General features: G+C 46.3%; 1 protein-coding gene across 6 annotated transcripts in view; it reads left to right on the top strand.

Moving 5' to 3' along the window:
- Positions 1 to 10,108: 10,108 nt before the first annotated feature.
- LOC147035631 (dynamin-1-like) overlaps positions 10,109 to 22,958 on the top strand; it is a 200,182-nt gene continuing 187,332 nt past the window's right edge. For 4 of the 6 annotated variants that reach the window (XM_085845547.1, XM_085845556.1, XM_085845540.1 and 1 more), the window contains exon 1: positions 10,244 to 10,413. In XM_085845547.1, the coding sequence (XP_085701673.1) occupies positions 10,244 to 10,413 (170 nt within the window). Of the gene's footprint in view, positions 10,414 to 22,958 lie in introns of all 6 variants that reach the window. The other 2 variants (XM_085845574.1, XM_085845532.1) reach the window with 1 other exon arrangement.

Raw genomic sequence — 22,958 nt, 5'->3', positions numbered from 1 at the left:
CTGTGCCTTACCGTGGGTCTCTGGAGAGGGGACGTCGAGGGTCGCCCTAGCGAGTCACCATGAGGGTGAAGGTAACCAGCCCGGCCTCTCGGAGCCTTTGCGGTCTACACGGCTCCGTGCTTATAAAGACCCCAAGAGGTCCAGTCTAACCCCTTGTCTTTGATGGGGTTTTTCCTTTGTTTCTTTGCATGAATGTTGTGGAGCCATGTCTTTAAGTAGAACTGTTAAGTGTGTACATAATAGATAGACGGTAGTAGCTCTTTTGCATTGCTCGTGGTTTGTCCCTTACGTGTTACATAATTGCATGCGTGCTCTCCTTGATTGCATACATAACTGCATGATTGCCATTGCTGCATTGATTGACGTGCATGCCTGCATATGTGTCTTGTGAAATAAATGTGCTTGTTCAAATGTTCACACGTTCGTTGCGTCCTTTCCCTAATTGAACTGCCATATTGCACTCGGAATATAGTTGGTTGTTAAATAGCCGATAAAGTGATCGGGTCCAACGGGGCTGCCCGATAATACCCCGCTCGGTTATCCCAAAACGAAGCGAGCTGCTTAAGCGGCTCGTCTCCAAGCGGCCTCATTGAGGTACAGTCTCTCGGTAGTCTGCCCGCGCGATTAATTCGGTATATCGACAATTCGGCGATTGACCCTGTAGCATGGGTAGAGTGTTTAGTCACTAGGCTGTGGTGTGCATTTAAAACACACCCATAGCGGGATTCCGGCGTTTGATCTGGAAGGCTGTGACTAGATTGTCCGTTCGGTGGGCGAGAAGCGGTCGTCCGCACGCTGGTGGGCGGAAATCTATATCAATATGTAAGGATTGGGGGGATATATGCCTGGTGTTGGCTTAATGGTTAAGGTAGTGGGCTTGGGATCCTAGGGTCCTGAGTTCAAATCCCGCTCAGCTGTTGAATTAACACCAGGTGGGGTTGACTCTGCCTGTCATCCTTCCGAGGTCGGCAAAATGAGTGCCAGCATGCTAGTATACTGTGTCGGAGTGGCGACCCGTCCAGGATTGTTCCCAATAGCCAAGGAGACTGCTTCGGCGGCACTAACGCTCTGCACAGAGTATGGTCCTAATGGATGGATGGATGGGGGGATATAAATTCAGCTTTCTTTTTTTACATGTTTTTTCATCTTGCCAAGCCAAAGAAAAGGAAATTACAAATGGCATGATGGGAAAAAAAGTCATGTAAGGCGGCAAATACAAATGAAAGAAATCACCTTGCATCTCATAATTACGTGGTTTCAAGATAAAGAATGTATACAAAAGACAAAATTTGCTCAAAACAGCATTTATTTCATAATGCATACATATTTTACAGTTTAAAATAGAATCAGCAATGGAATATAGTGGACTTTTGTAGCAGGTGATGGAAATTGGTGATAGAGGCAGACCATGTACATGTTGTGTACATATACCTGTACATTATATGTACATCGCTATGTACATTATCTGTCAAACAAGGCAACTTTGGAACTGTTTTATTCTATGTTTTTAAAAGGTCCCATGGATTTTACTATTGGTTTTGTTAGTGTAGATATGGAGCTTTCATTTGATAATATTATTTTCAAAATATTAGGATGGTTATGAGAGTGGGTGTGGCTCGAAAAATAGAAATCTGGGTAGATATGGGTGTGACTGGTAGTGGGAGTGGGTGTGGCTCGTATAGCCCGAAGTGGTCTTGAGACCCCCTGTACTGCCATAACCACCAAGGTCCCATGAATGTTTTACTTTCAGAGGATAGTACAGTACTTGTACTATCTTATGCACTAATAAAATCCATTGGACCTTGATGGTTATTAAAAATATGGGCAGAGAAAGTCTGAAGTGAATGTTTGCCGAAAGGCATTATTGGTGGCGCCACTCTCCATAACCATCCAGATCCCATAGATTTTTGTGCAAAATATTTTAGTACCCAAACCATATAATAAGTTTGTAAAGGAATTTCCTTGGGCAACTGATGGTTATTCTAAATAATTCACTTTGAAAATGGAACAAATTTTCAAGGGTGTCAAAATCTCCAAACTTTGGGTGTGGCTCAAATGGCAGGGAATGGGTCAATCACATCAAAAATTTAGCTTTCTGAGTTTTAGACCACACACAACCTAGGATAAAAATTATAAAAATATCTGAAGACATCAATGTTCATGGGTTCATCTTATAAAAATTCACTCTTAAATACATTAAATACAAATACAAGAAAACAAGTAAAAAAAAATAACCTCATTCAAAATACACTGCCCCAATGCCAAATCAATTGATAACAAATCCTCCAGCATACAACATTGCTGGGTGCCTTCGGCGTCTGGCGATGCCGCCCGCTGTGCAGCACACGGAGACGGAATTTGGAGGGAGCAGTGTACCATAATTCATTGAATAATTGAATAATTAAAATTAATTATTTTATGATTAATCTTTATTTATTTCTTAATCGATTGGCTCATAGCATAGCAAAACCACCACTGTTTCATCTGAATCTGTAACTTTTTGAAAGTTAAGCAAGTCATTGAAAAATGAATAATCGATTGATTAATCAATAAATCAAAAATACCCTTTATAACCAAAACACTTGTTCTCTGTCATGTCCAAGTATTGGTTTCCAAGCTCAAAATGTGCCTGAGATATTGCCCAGATGAGAAAACAAAAAAGTAATAAATTAAGTAATTAATCAATTCATTGATTAATCAAAAAATAAAAAAATTCCGTTTTTGCCAAAGCACACCTTCACTTTTATCTCCAGATTTCAGCTTCCTAGCTCAAAGGATGGCTGAGATATTGCCTGGACAAACGAGAAAGATAATTAATCGATTAATAAATTGATTGATCAATAAATAGAAAATACTCTTTAAAGTCAAATCACTTGTTCACTGTCATGTCCAAATATCAGCCTCCTCACTCAAAAGGTGCCTGAAATATTGCCCAGATGAAAAAGGAAATAAATAAGTAATTAAGTAATTAATCAATGAATTGATTAATCAAAAAATAAAAAATACCCTCACTATTGTCCCCAAATTTCAGCTTCCTAGCTCAAAGGATGGCTGAGATATTGCCCGGCCAAACAAGAAAATAAGAAAACAAGCCGATAGGCGACGAGGGATCCACGAGGATCGAAGCGCTGGATACAATGCTTTTCATTCTGACCGATCCACCGACGAAGATTCATTGCCAAGACGTATTGGTTCACATACAATTGTTCCTCTGTCTGGCAAGATTTTTCCTATTGCGTATTTTGCCAACTGGCACTCCTCACAGGACTACCCTTTGAAAAATAAAACCTAAATCAAAATATCTCGAAGTGTTTAATTCCGAAGTCTCGTTTCTCCACATTCAAGCCTGGTGTTGGCTTAGTGGTTAGGGCAGCGGCTTGGGATCCAAAACGTCCTGAGTTCAAGCCCCGTTGGGCCACTGAATTAATACACCAGGGGGTTGACTCAGCCTGTCATCCTTCCGAGGTCGGCGAAATGAGTACCAGTGTACTGGGCCGGTGTATACCCCGGTTAAAATAGGTGTACCATATCCCTGTGTCGTAAGAGGCGACCAGGGTTGCGTCAGGAAGGGCATCCGGCATAAAACATGTGCCAAATCACGATGCGGATCATACGGATGATCCGCTGTGGCGACCCCTAACGGGAGCAGCCGAAAGAAGAAGAAGAAGAAGAAGAAGTTTCTCCACATTCAAAACTGGAGGACAAGTATTGAAAATAGTGAACGTAGGTCGAGAAAAAGTATTTTTTCGAATTTTGCATATTTCAGCCCTGACACCCTTGGTGATCAAATCTGGAAAAATGCTGCGGTTCAATTTTGTAGTAGTTATTAAACTCTATCCATACACCGAATTTGAACATTCCGCCGTCGACAGTTTCCGAGGTCAAGGTCACTTAACATATTCCCTGGTTCACCACATTTCCACATTCGGAGGGCTGCCATTCGGAAACTATGAGATAGAGGAACGTTATGCTGTCGCGATAACTAGATAGGGATGCAAGGACTAGGCAGGAGTTGGTCCGGTCGCTCTACCTATCATAGAAGCCGCGCTACGTCAGTTACCGTTTGGGTTCTTAAAACGTGGTTTTTCGGCCGCTGCATAGCAACGAAACTCAAACGCACACACTCCCAGCCCATTTGGCACCTGTTCGCCAAGTTTCATCAAAATCGGTTTGCTGGTTTGTGCTGTGGAGCTTCGCATTGCAGACACACACACACACACACACACACACACACACACACACACACACACACACACACACACACACACACACACACACACACACACACACACACACACACACACACACACACACACACGCGGAAAACCCGACAATAATGGATATCTAGCGAATCCCAACATACAAACAGAGTAAAAACTGAGTGCTCCCTTTCTTGCTCCGGCGATGACGTCATGCATCGCTTGGATATGGAATTTGGAGGGAGCAGTGTACAATATCTTGGAAGCTGAAAAAAGCCAAAATTCTACCAGTGATTATAATTGGAACAGGGGGAATGATGAAGAAGAACCTTGCAAAGATCTTCAAAACCATCCCTGGGAAAATGGATGAGTTGTGTGTGTGTGTGTGTGTGCATGTGAGAGAGGGACATGTTTTTTGTGAAGTTCTACTGGAGCTTTCTGATGTGGAGTGTGATACACCAAAATGATTGTCATGATTTCCTGAGTTGATTCCGCTAATTAACTACAAAGAACCTGAAAGAATTCTCATGTTTTATATGCACGCCATGTTAAGGTGTTTCTCGCAGCTTAATAGGTCCTTCCATGGCATGGCATTCTATTCACAAAATAAATACCAAAAAGAATGATAACATTGTAACAAGGCATACATTAATAAATACTAATAATGTAAACAACAATAATAATGGTGGTATCATTCGTAAATAATAATAATGAACGCATTATCCCTGCTCTGGCCCAAACTCGTCTGGTTGTGGTGAAAAGACAAGCTTAGTGCTCAAGCAGTATGGCAGACAGGTTTGCTACAAGGCCGTGATGACCCTCCCTTTCCAAAATGGAGGTGGATTATTTGAGACAGGGGAGGGCTCCGTTCCACCTTCTGAAACCCGCTGCCATTACACTTACGGAATAGTAAACTGGCCACAATCAGAAATCAATAAACTCGATATCAAAACAAGGAAACTCCTCGCCATCCACAAAATGTTCCACAAAAATCAGTGCATCCCGAGAATGTACCTGCTGAGACGAGAAGGAGGGAGCGGCCTGATGGAACTCAACCAAATGCAAAGGATGATGACAGTTGGTTTGTCTGGATACATGAAAAGTGCAACAAACTAGAGAATCAAATTTGTATGCAAAAAAACCAGACAAGGTATCCCTAACCCACCAAGCAAAACTTTTCCAAAGACAGATGTGAATGGAAGATGTCGCACAATAAAACGAAACGACAGTGAATACAGTCCCAACAATTGCAAAAAAGACGAAAAGAAAAATATAAAACGAAATATCAACAGATAGACACCGACAACTGGGAGAAAGACAAAAGAGCAGGGAAATGATAATAATAAAAAGTTGGACAGATATTTGGAATGGAATGGCTCAGAAGAGGTCAGCTCATTGGAACGGAGAATGGCTCATAAATGCCCAACACCAAGGACACGACGCGAATGGCTTTTAAAAAAAATGGCAGGACTGAGACAATCGGACAAGTGTAGATTTTGCAAGGTAGGAACAGAAAGCACGAGCCACCTCCTTCCGGGGTGAACCAAACTCATGTCAGAACAGCTGGACACACAAAGGCACAATAAGATATGTTGAGTAATCCACTGGCACATCTGCAGAAATTTCAATATCCCAATTCCACAAAACTCATGGAAACACAAACCAAAAGCAATAATTGAAAACAATGACATAATGCTCACGTACGACCTGATGATCCCATCCTGCGTGAACATAAAATGGAGCACTGTGACCAGACATAGTACTCAGACACAAAAACAGAAAAGAAGACACCTTCAGAAAAGAAAAGAAGGTTTCAGTAACCACCGATTTTGGCCTAAATAATAATAATAATACTGTTGTGGTTGACGAAATTCGCACACCACCATTCAGGTCCCTTAGGTGAGGTATCTCGGTAAGTATATGTGTAGTTAGGCCCAAACCCGTTGTCTAGTGGGAATACATGTCATTCATGCGTGCTGCGACTCTTCAGGATAGCCGTTTTTCTTTTACTATCTTTATTTTGGACCAACCGCCATGATTACCACCGCCAACCGTGTCTCAACAGTCATCACAACATCAACCACCCACCGCGGCGCCGCTTCACCACAGCAGCCACGACCTTTGCCGTCAACCCTCGCAACCGTCGCATCGCCACCGTTCTTGCGCCGCTTGTGGGTACCGGTATTGGACTCGTGCAGGGCGCACGCCGAACAGCGTGTACAAAACCACGGACTTTCCGCTCCAAAAACGGATCAAAAACGACTCACGCCCACTTTTGTTCCGTCCAATCGGTGAGCGAGGGGCGATTTGGCCCCGCCTCCAGGGCGTTGGAGGGCGGTCGCTATATGCAAATTCATGGATCAAAAAGCATTCACGCCCACTTTTTCTCGGGCCAATGGGGAGCGAGGTGAAAGGTCGAAGGCAGGGGGTCAAAGGCAAAGCCACGGAGCTTATATAAGCGGCTGCGTTCGTCAGAAGAGTGTCGTCGTGTGCGTTGGTCGTCGTGCGCGTTGAAAAGAGTTCGCAGGAGGAAGAGTTCGGAGTTGGAGTCGGAGCGAAGAGGACGGAGCTGTGGAGAGGCGGCGGCGGCGAAGGCAGACGAGGGGGTGCTCGCGTCGGTGCCGGGAGCTGCACACCAGGGAGGCCGACGGCGCGACCTGGTCGAGGTGGAGACGCTCGTCGCGGGACCCGAGACAGTAAAAATCCTCCTTTCCCCGAGCATCAGCAACCGCCTCCTGTTTCCCCCCGCGCTGAGATAGTGCGACCAAGGGGGCCCCCTTCCCACCCCCTACCAGACACTGTCCGCGAGGCCCGCGGAGTTGAGGCACCACCGCCGCTCCGCGTCTCATCACCAGACGGGTAGGCCCGACACGGTCTCGGCCCCAGGCCCGCCTACCCCCTCATCCTGGAGGGTGGTTCTCTTTTCTTTTGCTTTGGGAATATGTGTTGTCGGCGCCGTCTGTGAAGTAAAATTGTATAAGTGTTGCCATGTGCTCGTGTAGTCGGTATTAGATCAGCATTGTCGCATTTGCTTTTTGTCTTCTTTTTTATGTGCTTTTGGTGGAATTGTATATGTGCGCTTTCCGTTCATCGCGAATAAATGTGCTTTGTGTTGAACTGTTTCCCGCTTCGCTTCGTCATTTCTTTCATTGAATCCTCATCTTGCTTCACGTAAAGGGTTGGTAGTGGGCTGAATACGCCCGATAATTAATCGAACCGTCGAGGCCGACGATAACACCGCTCAGTTATCCCGATAGTACGGAACGGGTCGCTTAAGTGGCCCGTGTCCGAAGTCGACCTGCGGCGAGGTGCGATCGCCCGGTCTACCCTCCGTGTGGGTACTTAGGTAGGTCGAATTTGGCGAGCAACCCTATCCCACGCGGGGGCTGATTGGCTCGATCGCGGTGAGACCGAAAGGTCCACCCGTGACTGGTTCCCGGCGTTAGTCCGAGAGGGTCACGACTTGATTGTCCGTCCGGTGGGCGACGTGCCGCGATTCGAGTTACGTGGCCGTCGCACGCCGGCGGGCGCGAATCCGTAACAATACCATTCCTTTCATGCCACAAAGGCACATAGGGCCACCAGGGCAGTTTTATTGGAAAGAAGTACAGTCTTGGATAAGTCACCACTCCAACACAGGTTACTCCAAATGGTTGTTACCCCAGTACACTGACACTCATTTCATCAACCTCAGAAGGATGACAGGCTGAGTCAGTAGTTGACAGGGGCTTGAACTCAAGACCCTCAGGTCCCAACCAGCCACTGAAACCACAAAGCCAACACCAGGCTTGATTTTGGTCGAACCAACGCAGAAATCAAGAAAATGAACAAATACATGCAAGATCACAAAAATGAAGTTAAAAGATGCTGGAAACTGAAGAACGCTGAAATTGTACCAGTGATCGTTTGAGCAACGGGAATAATGAAGAAGAACCTCACAGATATCTTTAAAAGCATCCATGGGAATATTACCACAAACGAACTACAGTTGGAAGCTGTCCGGGGCTCAGGAACGATCCTGAAGAGAGCTGTCGGCACAAAACTGTGAGAACAGAAAACATCACAGCTTGGTCCATGAATCGTGACCCCTTACTGAAATGGAGGTGGGTACTTGGAGACCTGGGAAGACTCCGTTCCACCTTAACCCGCATGTGGAGATATCACACACACACACACACACACACACACACACACACACGCACGCACGCACGCACGCACGCACGCACGCACGCACGCACGCACGCACGCACGCACGCACGCACGCACGCACTCACACGCACGCATGCACTCACGCACACACACACATACGCACACACACACACGCACGCTCACATGTGCACACACACGCATGCACATGCTCGCGCGCTCGCGCACACACATACGCACACACGCACGCATACACACACATACGCACACACACGCACATACACATACACATACGCACACATGCATACACATACACACATATGCATACACACATGCACATACACACATATACACATACGCACACACACGCATGCACGCACACACACATGCACATACACACATATACACATACGCACACACATGCACATACACACATGCACATACACACATATACACATACGCACACACACGCATGCACGCACACACACATATGCACGCACACATACGCACACACATATGCATACACACAAGTACACACACGCACATACACATACGCACACATATACACACACATACACACACATATGCATACACATACACACATATGCATACACACACATACACACATATGCATACACACACATACACACATATACACTTGCGCACACACATATGCATACACATACACACATATGCATACACACACATACACACATATGCATACACACACATATACACATGCGCACACACATATGCATACATATACACACATGCACACATACTCATACATACACATATACACACACATACACGCACACACACACACACACATACGCACACACATACACAGACACATACATGCACACACATACATACACACACACACACACACACATACGCACACACATACACGCACACACATACACGCACACACATACATAAAGACACACACATACACATACACACACACATACACACACATACACACATACACATACACACACACACATACACATACACATACACACACACACACACACACACATACACATACACACACACACACACATACACATACACATACACATACACACACATACACACACACATACACACACATACACACACATACACACACATACACACACATACACACACATACACACATACACATACACATACACATATACACACACACACACACACGTCAATTTTCTTCGTGATATTAAAGACGTGTAACATGTTGAGTGTACATGTTTTTAATGTATTGGTCGCGCGTGAATATGTATTTTTATTATATTGCGCTTTTCCCCATATTCTGTTGTATTATATGATTTTTCACGGTTTGTGTCACTTCACGTTCGTATAATTTGACCGACGGGGTAAAACGGCGGTAATTCGGAAATTCTGACAGCAATGCGACATGCACGGCAACGCAGCAAACGTAATTACGTCATCACGTCGGACGCGACTCGAAAGAAAACGGTCGTTCTCCGATTGGTGATTCAAGAGCGGTGTCACAGAATTGTTATCTATTTATACATATATTAAAACACTGTAATCAACGACGACTTCACATCTCGTATGGAGAAAAGAATAAAAATGAGAATTATTAATTTAACAAAAAGGAAGAGAAAAATACATCTGTTTCAATAAATAAATAAATAAATAATCTCCAAGGTAGCGGACGGTGAAGCGGTTGTGTGTCGATTGCGGTTTCTTATTGAATGTGTGAGCGGTTTGTGTTTGTGGTGTTGTGTGCGTGCGTGCGTGCGTGTGGAGGGTGTTCATCCTCCCTTTTATACCAATACATTCCATTCGTTCCTTGCAATCGTTGACCTTTTTAATCGCTCACCCCGTCTGTATGTCGTGCGACGTTCACGTCCACACAGGGAGTCATGTTCGCCATGGGGAACCGCGGGATGGAGGATCTGATCCCCTTGGTGAACCGGCTGCAGGATGCGTTCGCGACCATCGGGCAGAACTGCGCGCTTGGTCTTCCTCAAATCGCCGTGGTGGGATCTCAGAGTGCCGGCAAAAGCTCTGTCCTGGAGAACTTCGTGGGAAGGTATTGCCGATCTAGACCGTGGGCCAAAGGGTGGATATCTATTTGTTTTTTTGATTTCATGACCTGAACCTCGGGATTGGGAAAGAAGGGTGTGGGATTTTTTTTTTTTTTGTGGCCCTGTGGCCCTAAATGTGTGGCCCTAAATGTGTGGCCCTAAATGGATGAAGCCTTATGACCCCCAAAACATCCTATTTTTTTTTTCACAAGCGATATCGTGGTATGTTACCGAGAACCGCTGCCCCAAAACACCAGTATACACCAGGTGTATGTTGCATTTGAAAAACCCATTTACACAGTTAAAAAAAACAACACAAACTACATGATGTCATGTTCACATTTGTCTTAGCAGCAATATTTATTAATTCAGACCTGCAAAAAGTAGTAAAAATGTTGTTTTAAAGACTCGAGATATCCACAATTTGTCTCGTCGGCTTGGTCATCTTGAACCTTGTCCAAAACATCATACAAATAGTGCAGTTATTTCAGATCTGGAGTACCGGGCGTAGTGGCGTGCGCCTGTAATCCGGCTACTCGGAGGCTTGGGTTGGAGGATTGCTTGAGGACGGGGGCTCTGCACTGGGCAGGGTGTAGAGTAGCCCGGAATCATGGCGAAACCCAAATCCTGATCCCTGTGTCGTAAGAGGCGACCAGGGTTGCGTCAGGAAGGGCATCCGGCGTAAAACCTGTGCCAAATCAGTATGCGGATCATAACGGATGATCCGCTGTGGCGACCCCTAACGGGAGCAGCCGAAAGATGAACAACAACATTTCAGATCTGGAGTCTTTATCATCAAAGTCAACATGGCCAGTTATGTTTGATGTTTGTTCTGTCTCTGTTGTGTCATCACCTGAACCATGCATGGTTTCTTGCAGCACTTCAGTGGAGATGTCGTTAACATACACAAGGTCTCCTTGGCAGCGCATATACGGGGTTAGAAAGCATAGTTGTGGAAATGTTTTCATCAGTCTTGTCTTGAGAAAGCCACTTTTGTAGATTGATTGTATTCCCTGTGTTGCTTTGATTTGTTTCATGAACATGTCATTAAGTCGTTTCAGTCTGTAGATTTCCTTGTTGACTGTTGCACAAAATGATGTGTATGCTTCTGAGTAGTTGGAGTCTCCTTGTTGCTCTGCATTAGGTGTTGTTGCTGGCTTGCCTAAATACCGGGTATACTCCTTGTAGCAGCGACCATGGTATTTTATCTCTATCGCAACACAATCGCGGTCTTGAATTTGAAGCAGAAGGTTTGTGTTGTTGTTGTTGTTGTCTTTAGCGGCTTGCTGCAGTCTTGGTGCCTCAATTGTTGAGCACCTAGTTAGAGGCTCTTTTCTTCGTCCCCTTTTGCCTGTATTGATTGTTCTCTCTTTCTGACAAAGGATGCATATATTAGGCAACACATATTGGGACCTGGCTGAACATTTGGGCTTGCCTAAGCTTGAGCGTAGAGCACGTTTCTTGACTGGTTGTGGGCCTTCATGCATCTTGTCAATGTCGACGTTGATGTCGTTGCATGTTGAAGCTGCAATAAAGACACATAAAAGAAAACAATTAAATTTTTGTGAGTTTATGATGCCCATTTTTGGTTTAGAAATACAGTGCAATTTTATCAAATTGTGAAGTAAATTGACGTCTACATGAAACTAAGCAAACAAGGGAACTTTCGAAATTCCAAGGAAAAATGAGAACTGCACTAACTTGCACTTTCATATACCGGTATTCAATTTTAAAATTTCTCCCCAAGTGTATTATTTGGTGCAGAATTATTACTTTTTGTTAGACGTTTTAATTTGTTTTTAATATTCATCCGGATTGCTAATAATAATTTTGGATGAAGTTCATTAGGTCAAATCCAGTAATTTTGTGTGAAAAGGTATTTACAAATTTAGGAACGGTTCACTGTTAAAACGTATAAGCTAAGAGATTCATAAAACAGCGACGCCAATTATAAATTGCTGGATTTGACCTAATGAATGTCATTACCAATCCAGATGAGCATCACACAAATTTTTTTTAGAAAAAATGAATGAAATGGATGTAATACTAGAGAAATATCAGTACGTACATGTTAACACAGAAATGTCAGATTGCCAGTCAACATGGTAAACGCCCAAAAATAATGTTCGGTTCCCCCTCAGATTTCCTTTTTTCTTTAATTTATTTGTATCACCTCGGCCCCTAGGCCCATGCATAAATATTGGACAGTCCATTCAACATCTGTCAGGCTACGTACAAATACTGTACACAAAATAATTTGTACCTTCTAAATACAGGACCTACTTTAAGAAAATAAACAGACATTATAATTGCTCTGGCATTTACTTGGTATCCCCCCCCCCCTAGTTCCAATAACTGTAACTCGGCTGTATGCTGAGTTACAGGGAAGTGTATTAATATCTGCTGCACAAATAAGAAATAGCACCAAACATGGGAGGTTTGTTGGGCTCCAATACTTTAGCTGGGAAACAGTGGAGAGGGTTTAGCGGGCGGTCGTGGATAATTATTATCCCACAGCACGTACTGATTCACAGCTCATGATGTTTGAGATAAATATGACAGATCACCTCAATATTGCCTAGCAGACTTGGCAAAATTGTACTCAGAAAACAATCTAATTTTTCATCCCTTGAATTTGGTATGTTGAAATGCACTCTCTTGTGGTGCTTCGAGACTGTGTAGAGAAGATCTACAGCATCTTTCAGATGATTACACAAGAGGTATGTGTATTATTTTTGATGCTTGAACTCTTCACTTCTTAAATAAATGTACAGTGGATGCATATGTACTGATAATGGAGGACTCGAGATCCATCAAGAAAATGTCAGTACAGTTAAAAGATGTCTCGACCTCGAGTCATGGTTAGCAGGACTAGATTCCTTCCCCCCTTCCTCAGACTTCCTTTTAAAAATGTATTTGTTTCATACCTCCTTGCATAAATATTGGACGGTTCCTTCAAGTTCAAAATCGTTCAAGACTACACACAAAATAATTTTACGTTAAATATACCTCACAAAATAAAATCAAACTAAGTTTTGAAGCATTGTCATGATTTATTATTCAAGTTATTCAACCTACCAGTATTGGCTGCATTTTCTTCTCTCTTTTTCATGCTGCTTTGCACCCTGCTCACTCGTTGTTTGTCGGTAAATCGTGAATAACACACTTGATGAAACGCTGCATCTTGCGGTATAGCTATAGCTAGTATTGTTACCGTACTGTTGCCATGTTCGCCGAATTCGTCAGCGTGGTTCTTCACAAAATTTCTCGCAATTTCAGCTTGATCACCTTCTAAATTCTGCCACGAAAGAACAAATTGCAAATGTCGCAGCCATGTTCTGTCAGTAAAAGGTATTAAACTTAATCTTTTGGCCGGATAAATGCACATATAACAGCGTTTCTCGCTCCAACACTCGTCGTCGCTGCTACTGGAGGCCGCCATATTGTTTGATCACAACCAGACAACGTTCGCAGCGCGATCTTCATTGGTCAATACATCGAAATGCGTTCGAGGCAAAACAGAGATTTTGGAAATAAAATTATAAATTTCAACATTATATTACAGGCTAACGTACAAGAATCTCACTTGTGAAAAGTCATGAACATTATTTCATATTTTTTTTTCCATATTATCATACCAATTTGACGCCCACCCGATTTTCAGGTCACGAAATGAAATGAAAAATCGGAACACCTGGCCGTCTAGTCGGGCGGTTTGTTGGAGCCATGTGGGTAAAGATCAACAACAAGCCGGGAGGCGACGATGGTTCGCGGGCATTATTGAGGAAGCCCTACCGTAAAAACCCATCTCTTCCGTCAAAATTGACTGAATCAAATGGGATTTTTTTTATATGTTGTACATATGGACATTACGCACAGCTTCGAGGAAATGAAATTGCGAGAAAAAAAAATCGAGAAAATAAATAAATAAAAAGTTCAAGTGGGCGTGGCTCCGCCCACAAGGGGCGTGGGACGCCCCTCGTACAAAAAGACACAACTAGACCATGATATCTAGCTTGTGTCCAAGTTTCATCAAGATCGCATCAAACGTCACGGAGCTATGCTCTGGAGAGAGTCACACGCACAAACAGACAAGCCGGTAGGCGACATGGGTGGTTGCTACATAATTGCATACTAGTCATAGTTTTTGACGGATCGGGCTAAATTTTTTTTTACAGAGGTTGATTATAGTGCGCATAAAAGCGTCAGCGGAAAACCGATTTTTGATTTTCGAAAAAAAAAAAAAAATTCGGATTTTTTTCAAAATTTTCAAAGTCCCGTTGCTAGGCAACGGAGGCGTCCATAGCAACGGTGCTCAAAAGCATACAACTAGATCCTGGTATGAACCTAAAAGTCAAGTTTCATTAAAATCGGTTGACTCCTCTGGCCTCCAGAGCTGTCCATTACATAGAAACAAACAGACAGACATACAAACAGATGGAAAACTTGAGACTAAGGGTGGTCGAGCGACCACCCAACAGACAGACACACAGACACAATGAAAATAGTGGTCACTGCTGGCACCCACGAACCAATTTAAACGATGTGTTTCGAGACGACGGACGCGAATAGGATCACCTTTGCGTGGACCACCTGCCCGATTTATTGGCACATGCGCACAACACGTACAGACCAGAGGAATCCAGGCAATCAAGCAAAGCATATAATTCACAAAATCATTACATCCCCCCCCTTCAGTATGAAGCGAAAGACAGAAAATAGCAAAAGTAGGTTTTTGTTCCATAAAAATATGAAAAACAAACTTTATAGCCAGCTAACGAATACTCAAAAGGCACGCTCTATGATTATGATGGAACGTAGTCCTTCTGCCTTTCAGGTAAGGCCCTGGCAGGCTGTGATCTGCGCTGATGAGGTTGAGGAAATTGGGAGTTCTCAGCACGAGAAGGTCTGGAAGTGGGAGAATGGTCACTGGCTCAAATGGAGATTTTTCTCAGGTGTCGCCTGTTGCGGCAGTAGGATCTACCGTTGGCCGTGGTAACTAAATACAACTACAGGTACCCAGCCGTGTCTGGTCTTGATGTGGGCAGCATCACCTACTTGGAGCTTTATAAGAGGTTTCACCCCTCTATCATAGAATTTGGTGTACTGCCTCTGACGGTCCCAGAGTTGCTGATAAATTTTCCATCATATTGTTACGGATTTGGAAACCTTGTGCACACAGACAGTCAGCAGTCCCCGCAGTTCAGTTATTTCGATAAGTATGTATTTATAGTTAGAATCCTTCCTTCTGTCTAATGGGAATTACATGTGTGTGCTACGAGTTATTTTTTTTAGCTAGGATTTTACATCTTAAACAACTACATCCTCCACATCACCAACTACAACAACAACACCATCGCCCACATGCATCATGTCACGTACAGGGGTGAGTTTCCCTCCGCCCACCGTGAGCTCGTCCAATCAACGGCGACCACGAGTAGCCCGACAACCCCCTCGTCCAATCCAGAGGCGAGTACCTCAGAGCGTTTCCCTCGACCCGCGGGGAGGGGAAGGATAAGTCGAGTGGTGAACAGTCATTGGGGGCGGTTCGCTTGGTCGACGAGGGTTCTGCAGAGTGATCGTGGCGACCGCGGAGTGGACGTGAGGAGCAGGTTTTTTCGGCAGACCGGTGTCTTCGTGGCGACTGCGGAGGGTCTGCAGTCCGGTGGCGATTTGCTTTGTCTGCGGCCGTGCTGGCTGGCGTCCGTGGCGCCATTCTTGGTCCCCGGAGCTTGGTGCGGCGTTGTTGGCGGTGGGTTCGAGTCCCGCCACCGGACAAGCTTGAATAGACCGCACGAGGCGGGACAGGTACCCCGGCCCGGTTGAGGACCGAAATAGACCCACGGGGTCCAGTTTGTGCGTGTGTGTGTGTGTGTGTGTGTGTGTGTGTGTGTGTGTGTGTGTGTGTGTGTGTGTGTGTGTGTGTGTGTGTGTGTGTGTGTGTGTGTGTGTGTGTGTGTGTGTGTGTGTGTGTGTTTTTTGTGTGTGTGGGGCCCAGTCTGTTAAGGCCCTGTCACACCTTGACGATTTAGCCAACGTATGCCTGACGTATGCAAAATTGGGCTAAAACGCCGGCACACATCGAATACGTTATGGGTAAGTTTGTATACGTTAAGAGCACGCTGGCATACGGCGTAGTACGCTGGCATACATCGTAGAATGCTGGCATACGTCATAGTACGCTGGCAAACTTCATAATTCGCCTAGCTGTTAGACAAATTTTCCATGCTTGAAATTTCCTGACGTATGCCAGCGTATGACTCACACGTTCCGCATAATGCTGGCCATCAGTTGTAGGCACGTTACGCGATCGTTGACACACGTCGACACACGTTACTTGTACGTTACTCACAAGTCGAAACACGTCAATGTAATGGTTAGCGTCAGTGTTCCAGACTCCCTGGTTTATTTATTTATTTATTTATTTATTTTTTCTTTGGTATGGCGGTGATGTTAACACTTCGATTTCTAGTGCGGTTATAATATAATATAATTAATAGGCTGCCGCTCAACGATTTAAATCATAACCGCACTAGAAATCGAAGTGTCAACATGACCGTCATACCGAAGAAAACAAATTTTTTTTTTTTGACCCAGCATGGTTCGGACTTGAGAAATAGCAAGGCCGTTTGGGCCGGTAAGTTGTCATTTGGACCGGCGCGGCTCTGGTAACTCCGCTCGGTTACGCCAGATCCGAGTCGGTACCTGCGACCCTGTAAAACCTGTAAAACCCTTCATTACGCAAAAAAATCTGAAAACCCACTCCGTGGGAGTACCTCCTGTGCAGCTTCCCTTCGCAGGGCAGCTCACCGGATGACGGGATTGGGGCAAAGCCTTCGGGACCCCCAATCTTTGATAGGAGGGAAACCACGGGGTAACAACCCTGGGTCAGATTGCGGGAGAGTGTGTCGGAGTGGTGCTGAGGTGTCGTCCATCAGACGGCGGTCTCCTTGGGTTAACCTGAGGCGGTCCCTTCGGGTGGGTGCCTGGAATGTCCTATCCCTAAGAGAGGATGATCACCTGTCTCTGTTATCATCTGAGCTCAAGCGTTTGGACATCGGGATTGCAGCTCTCTCTGAGGTTCGGAAACCGGATTGCGGCGAGATAATGGTGGGTGGTTACACCTACTATTGGTCTGGTCGCTCTGATGGTTACCATACCCAAGGAGTTGCTGTAGCTGTGTCCAATAAGCTGACCCCAATGATAATTGAGGTAACACCGGTCAACGAGCGTATTATGAGATTAAGGATTCGTCACTCCTTAGGTGTCATTTCCCTGGTCTCTGTTTATGCTCCGACTGAGGCGAGTGATCTCACCGTGAAGGATGCATTCTACGCCACACTCGAGTCTGTGGTTGATCAGTGCCCCAGACGAGATACACTTCTAGTCTTGGGGGATTTCAATGCATCGACTGGAACTGATAGGGACGGTTATGAGGTGTGTGTTGGTCCCCATGGGTCAGGAACTATGAACCAGAATGGCACTAAGTTCCTTGACTTTGCAAGAAGTCATGGACTTAGGGTGGCTAGTTCATGGTTTCAGCGCCCACAAGCTCATCGCTGGACTTGGTATTCCAACGTTGGCGGTGTGGCAAAGGAGATTGACCATGTCCTCATTGACGGTCGTTGGAGGATGATCCAGAACTGCAGGGTCTACCGGAGTGCTCAGTTCCTCAATACTGACCACAGGCTTGTTGTAGCAACTCTAAAGCTGCACCTTAAATCCTGGAGAATGGTACCATCCCAGCCGAGGCTGGATGTTGCCAAGCTCAGGGATGAGAGAGTAGCTGAGGAGTTTGCGAACAGGCTGAGTGGACACTTGGGGGGTCTGGGTGCCTTGGGGGGTCCTGAAGAGTTGTGGAGCGCCTTCAAGACCACCGTCCTTGATGTTGCCGGTGGATGCCTTGGAGCTCACCGCAGGGCAAAGAAGAATTTTGTCTCTCAAGGGACACTGGATACCATTGACCAGAGTCGCAGGGCCAGGCTGAATGGCAGAGCTGAGCTGTTCAGGGAGCTGAGGCGTAAAACTGTACGTGCACTGAGGGTGGACAAGGAGGCCTATGTGCGAGGAATCTGTGAGGGGGTAGAGCATCACCTGTGGACAGGTGATTCTCGTCCCGCTTACAGGGGAATTCGCGCATTACGTTCATCCAAGCCCATCCCTCGGAGCACTACAGTTCGAGCAGAGAGTTTGTAGGCTCTTGACAGAGGAGTCTGAAGTGAAGGCCCGCTGGGCCGGTTACTTTGAGCGGTTGTACCAGGCTGATCCCCCAACTGTCGAGTTGGACGTCAAGGGTGTTACAATCCCTGTTGCTGACCCTCGAATCAACTGTGGTCCACCTACGCTTGTGGAAACACGGGCTGCGGTGAACCAGTTGAAACGGGGCAAAGCTCCAGGGATCTGTGGCATCCATGCCGAACTTCTCAAGGCCGGTGGAAATGCTGCACTCGTGTCGTTGCATGCAGTTTTGTGCTCTGCCTGGAACACAGGCATCATCCCAACTGACTGGAAGAGGGGCCGTGTTGTCCCTCTCTGGAAAGGGAAGGGTGATCGCCAAGACTGCAACAACTACCGAGGGGTGACGCTGCTCTCAGTGCCGGGCAAGGTCTTTGCTCGGATAATTCTCGATAGGGTTCGCCACCATCTGCTTGAGCACCAGCGTCCAGAGCAGTCAGGCTTTACACCAAAGAGGTCAACGATTGACCGTATCCTTGCACTTCGTGTCCTCACCGAACGCAGACGAGAGTTTCGGCAGGGGCTGCTTGCAGCCTATGTTGATCTCTGTAAAGCTTTCGATTCAGTGAATCGGGATGTCCTCTGGAGGATTCTTGGTCTTCGTGGGGTGCCACCAAAACTGATCGATCTGATGTCTGAACTCTACTCTGGTACTGAGAGTGCTGTGAAGTGTGGTGGTACCATCTCTGACTTATTTCCAGTTGTTACTGGAGTTCGTCAGGGATGTGTACTTGCCCCCACACTTTTCAGCACTTGTATGGACTGGATTCTAGGGAGGATGTCGAAGAGATCAAGTTGCGGTGCGTCATTTGGGAATGTCAATATCTCGGACCTTGACTTTGCAGATGATGCAGTCATCTTTGCGGAGACTTTAGACATCCTCTTGGGGGCCCTCGAGGTGCTGAATGAGGAGTCGGAGCCGTTGGGATTACGGGTTTCTTGGGTCAAAACTAAGATCCAGGCTTTCGGTGACATCTTGGATGCTGCTGTCCTGTCTGTGTCTGTTTGTGGTGAGGATGTTGAGGTCGTGGAGAGATTCACTTACCTTGGCAGTGATATTCATGTCTCTGCTGGCTGTGAGTCAGAGGTCAATAGACGTCTGGGTCGGGCCTGGGGAGTCATGGATTCACTGGATCATGGGGTGTGGCGCTGCCGGTACCTGTGCGGGAGGACGAAAGTCCGAGTCTTCAGGTCCTTGGTACTTCCAGTCTTGCTCTATGGGTGCGAGACTTGGACTCTGACCAAGGATCTGAGACGGAGACTTAATTCCTTTGGTACCAGGTCTCTTCGGAGAATCCTTGGCTATCGCTGGTCGGATTTTGTGTCCAACGAGCGGTTGCTGAGAGAGACTCGGATGAGATTTGTTACCTGCATAGTCCGTGAGCGTCAGTTGCGGCTGTATGGACATGTGGCTCGTTTTCCTGACTCTGATCCTGCTCACCAGATTCTCTCAGCGAGGGAGTCTCATGAGTGGAGGAGGCCAGTGGGTCGACCACGTGCCTCATGGTTGCAACAGGTTAACCATTATCTTCAAGGCCATCTCCACTCATGGCTCGCAGACTTCCTCTCCTGTCGCAGTCAACGTGTGGCCCTAAATGGAGTTCTTTCATCCCCTCTTCCTGTGCAGGCTGGAGTTCCTCAAGGTAGCGTTCTGGGCCCTGTTCTTTTTCTGGTTTTCATCAATGATCTCTCGGACTCTCTGGAAAATCCTCTATTTCTCTTTGCCGATGACTCCACCCTCTGCCGTACCATCTGTCATCCCTCAGACCGGCAAGCAGCAGCTTCTTCGCTCACTGCAGATCTGGATAAAATCACAAACTGGTCCAACACGTGGAACATGTCTTTCAATCCACACAAATCTCACACTCTCACTATGTCTCTTCGAAAGGACCGTTTACAAAACCCCCCCATCCACTTTCTCAACAATCCTCTGGAAGAAGTCTTTTCTTTCAAGCTTCTGGGTCTCACTATCTGCCATGACCTTTCCTGGGAAAGTCACATTTCCAACCTTGCCTCAAAAGCCAGTCGCCGACTGGGAATCCTCCGTCGTGCAAAGTCCTTCCTCGGCCCTCTTGAGCTCCTGACTACTTACAAAGCTTTTGTCCGTAGCCTGATGGAGTACTGCTCTCCCCTCTGGGCTGGTGCTCCTGCCTCCCACCTTTCTCGGCTTCACGCTGTCGAAACCAGGGCTTTTAAGATCATTGGCATCTCCCGCAATGAAGCTGAGTCTTTGGGCCTCTCACTCAATCACCGCAGGTTGGTCGGTGGTCTTTCTGTCTTCTACCGACTCCTCTCCAGCCTTGCCCCCCTGCTCTCTCTGCGATTTGTCCCAACCACATTTCCACAGGGCGCTCAAGGTCCGCCAACAACCCCCTTCTGGTAAAACTACCAAAATCACGAATCACTGCTCATCTTCACTCTTTCATTCCTCTTTTTCCCGCCTTTGGAATAAACTTCCTCACTCTATTCTTTCCCATTCTTCCCTCCAGGCTTTCAAAACAGCTGTTCACCACCACCTCTTATCTTCCCCCATCCAAATCCTCGATCTTTTCTACCCCCGATAATCCACCCAAGCCCACTTCCTTCAATTCTCCTGCTTTCCTTCCTGAAAGTCCCTGTAATGTCCATCTTCTCTTCGCCATGTTCCCCGTCCCATCCCCATCCCTCTCCCTTCCACAGTTCACCTAATGTGTCTGTTCCCCACTGTTTTGTCCCTTCCACTCCCGCCCCTCTTGTCTCATGCCTCCTTGCTGTGAGTTGTGTGTTAGCTCTCATACGAGCCTCGACCAAGGTATACAAAAGGAGATGGGGATGGGCCTGGCATCTGCCTGGGGGATGGCCAGACGGAGGCCCCTGGAGTACCGGCGGAAAGTGGACGCAGCGACGTGCTGTTCTGGCACATGCTCCCATACCTGACCTGACCTGACCTGCAACCCGGTCCGGAGAGAGTCGGCCGAGGGTGTGGTTTTCCCCGGTGGTTGGGCGACGTGGGTACTTAGGTATATTGAAATTAGGCAATTAACCCTACCCCACGCCGTCAAAGTATTGGCGACCATGGTCCGCTAAGGGATCCGTGACCTTCAGACTTATCCTAGAGTCATGACCTAAATTCCGGGTGTTCGGTGGGAGACGACTCCACTGCTCCACCTAGTGGCCGTTTATCGCCACCGAACCCCGGCCCACAACAATATGACACCTGGCTGGAGGCTTTTACTATAAGCAGGTAATTTATCCTTTAGCCTCCTGTTCATCAATAGTTGAGCTGGAGAGTGTCATTCCGCTAATACGAGAGTTGTGGTAGGCAAGGATTGCTCGTTGAGTGTCCGTACCGTCTTCATGTGCCTTTCGCAAAGCCTATTTCATTAGCTGAATCACCTGCTCAGCTTGACCATTGGATTGTGTATATGCTTGGGATGAGGTTGTGAACATTATGCCCCATTCGTGTCCAAAGTCCTTAATTTCTGTGCCACCAAAGAGAATAATGTCGGCGAATACCTCTTCCGGTATGCCATGGCGGGAAAAGTTCGCTTTCATTGCTGAATGTGACCGCGGTAGCCGTGAGCCCAGATAGCTGTGACACTTCAGGAAATTTTGAGAAGTAATCCACCAGGATGAGATGGTCTTTTACACTGAAGTGAAATATATCAGCACCCAGCTTCTGCCATGGGAGATCAGGGACACTGTGTGGGACGTGTGGCTTTCTGAGTGGCAAGCCAAAATCTGGCACAGACCCCACACTCAGCAACACGTGATTCTATGTCTCTCGACATGCATGGCCAGTACAAAATGTGTCTAGCTTGCGCCTTGCATTTTTCCGTACCGAGATGCCCTTCGTGAATTAGAGCCAGCATGTCATGTTGCATTGTGGCTGGAACAACGATCCACTCGCCACATAACAGCAAACCTTCAAACTGATGGATGTTTTCCCGAGCAGGCCAGAAAGATTTCACCATCAGAGACACTCTGGCTCGATGCGCAGGCCAGCCTTGTGTGATGGTCGTGCTGAGCTGTTGAAGTACTGGATCTAGTGATGTCTCAATTTGCAGTACCTTCATTCTGCCAATGCTGACTTGAAGCTCAGTTACCAATTGATGTATGCGAAGGTGCATGTCATCATCTAGCATCTGATCATGTAGTGGCAAGCTTGATGGCACTCTGGAGAGTGTATCTGCGATGTCTGGATACTTTCCTGGGACATACTGCACTGACACAGTATATCGGAGAAGGCGAAGCATCATGGGCTGACGTCTGGGTGAGAGCAGGTGCAGTGGCTTCTTGACGATAGCCACCAGTGGCTTGTGGTCAGTGTGTATGA

Source organism: Eptatretus burgeri, chromosome 1, assembly GCF_056783735.1.
Source record: "Eptatretus burgeri isolate ZD-2024b chromosome 1, Ebu_testis_v1, whole genome shotgun sequence".
Lineage (NCBI taxonomy): Eukaryota > Metazoa > Chordata > Myxini > Myxiniformes > Myxinidae > Eptatretus > Eptatretus burgeri.
The sequence above is the reverse complement of the archived record's forward strand: the minus strand, read 5'-3'. Positions and strand labels throughout refer to the sequence as shown.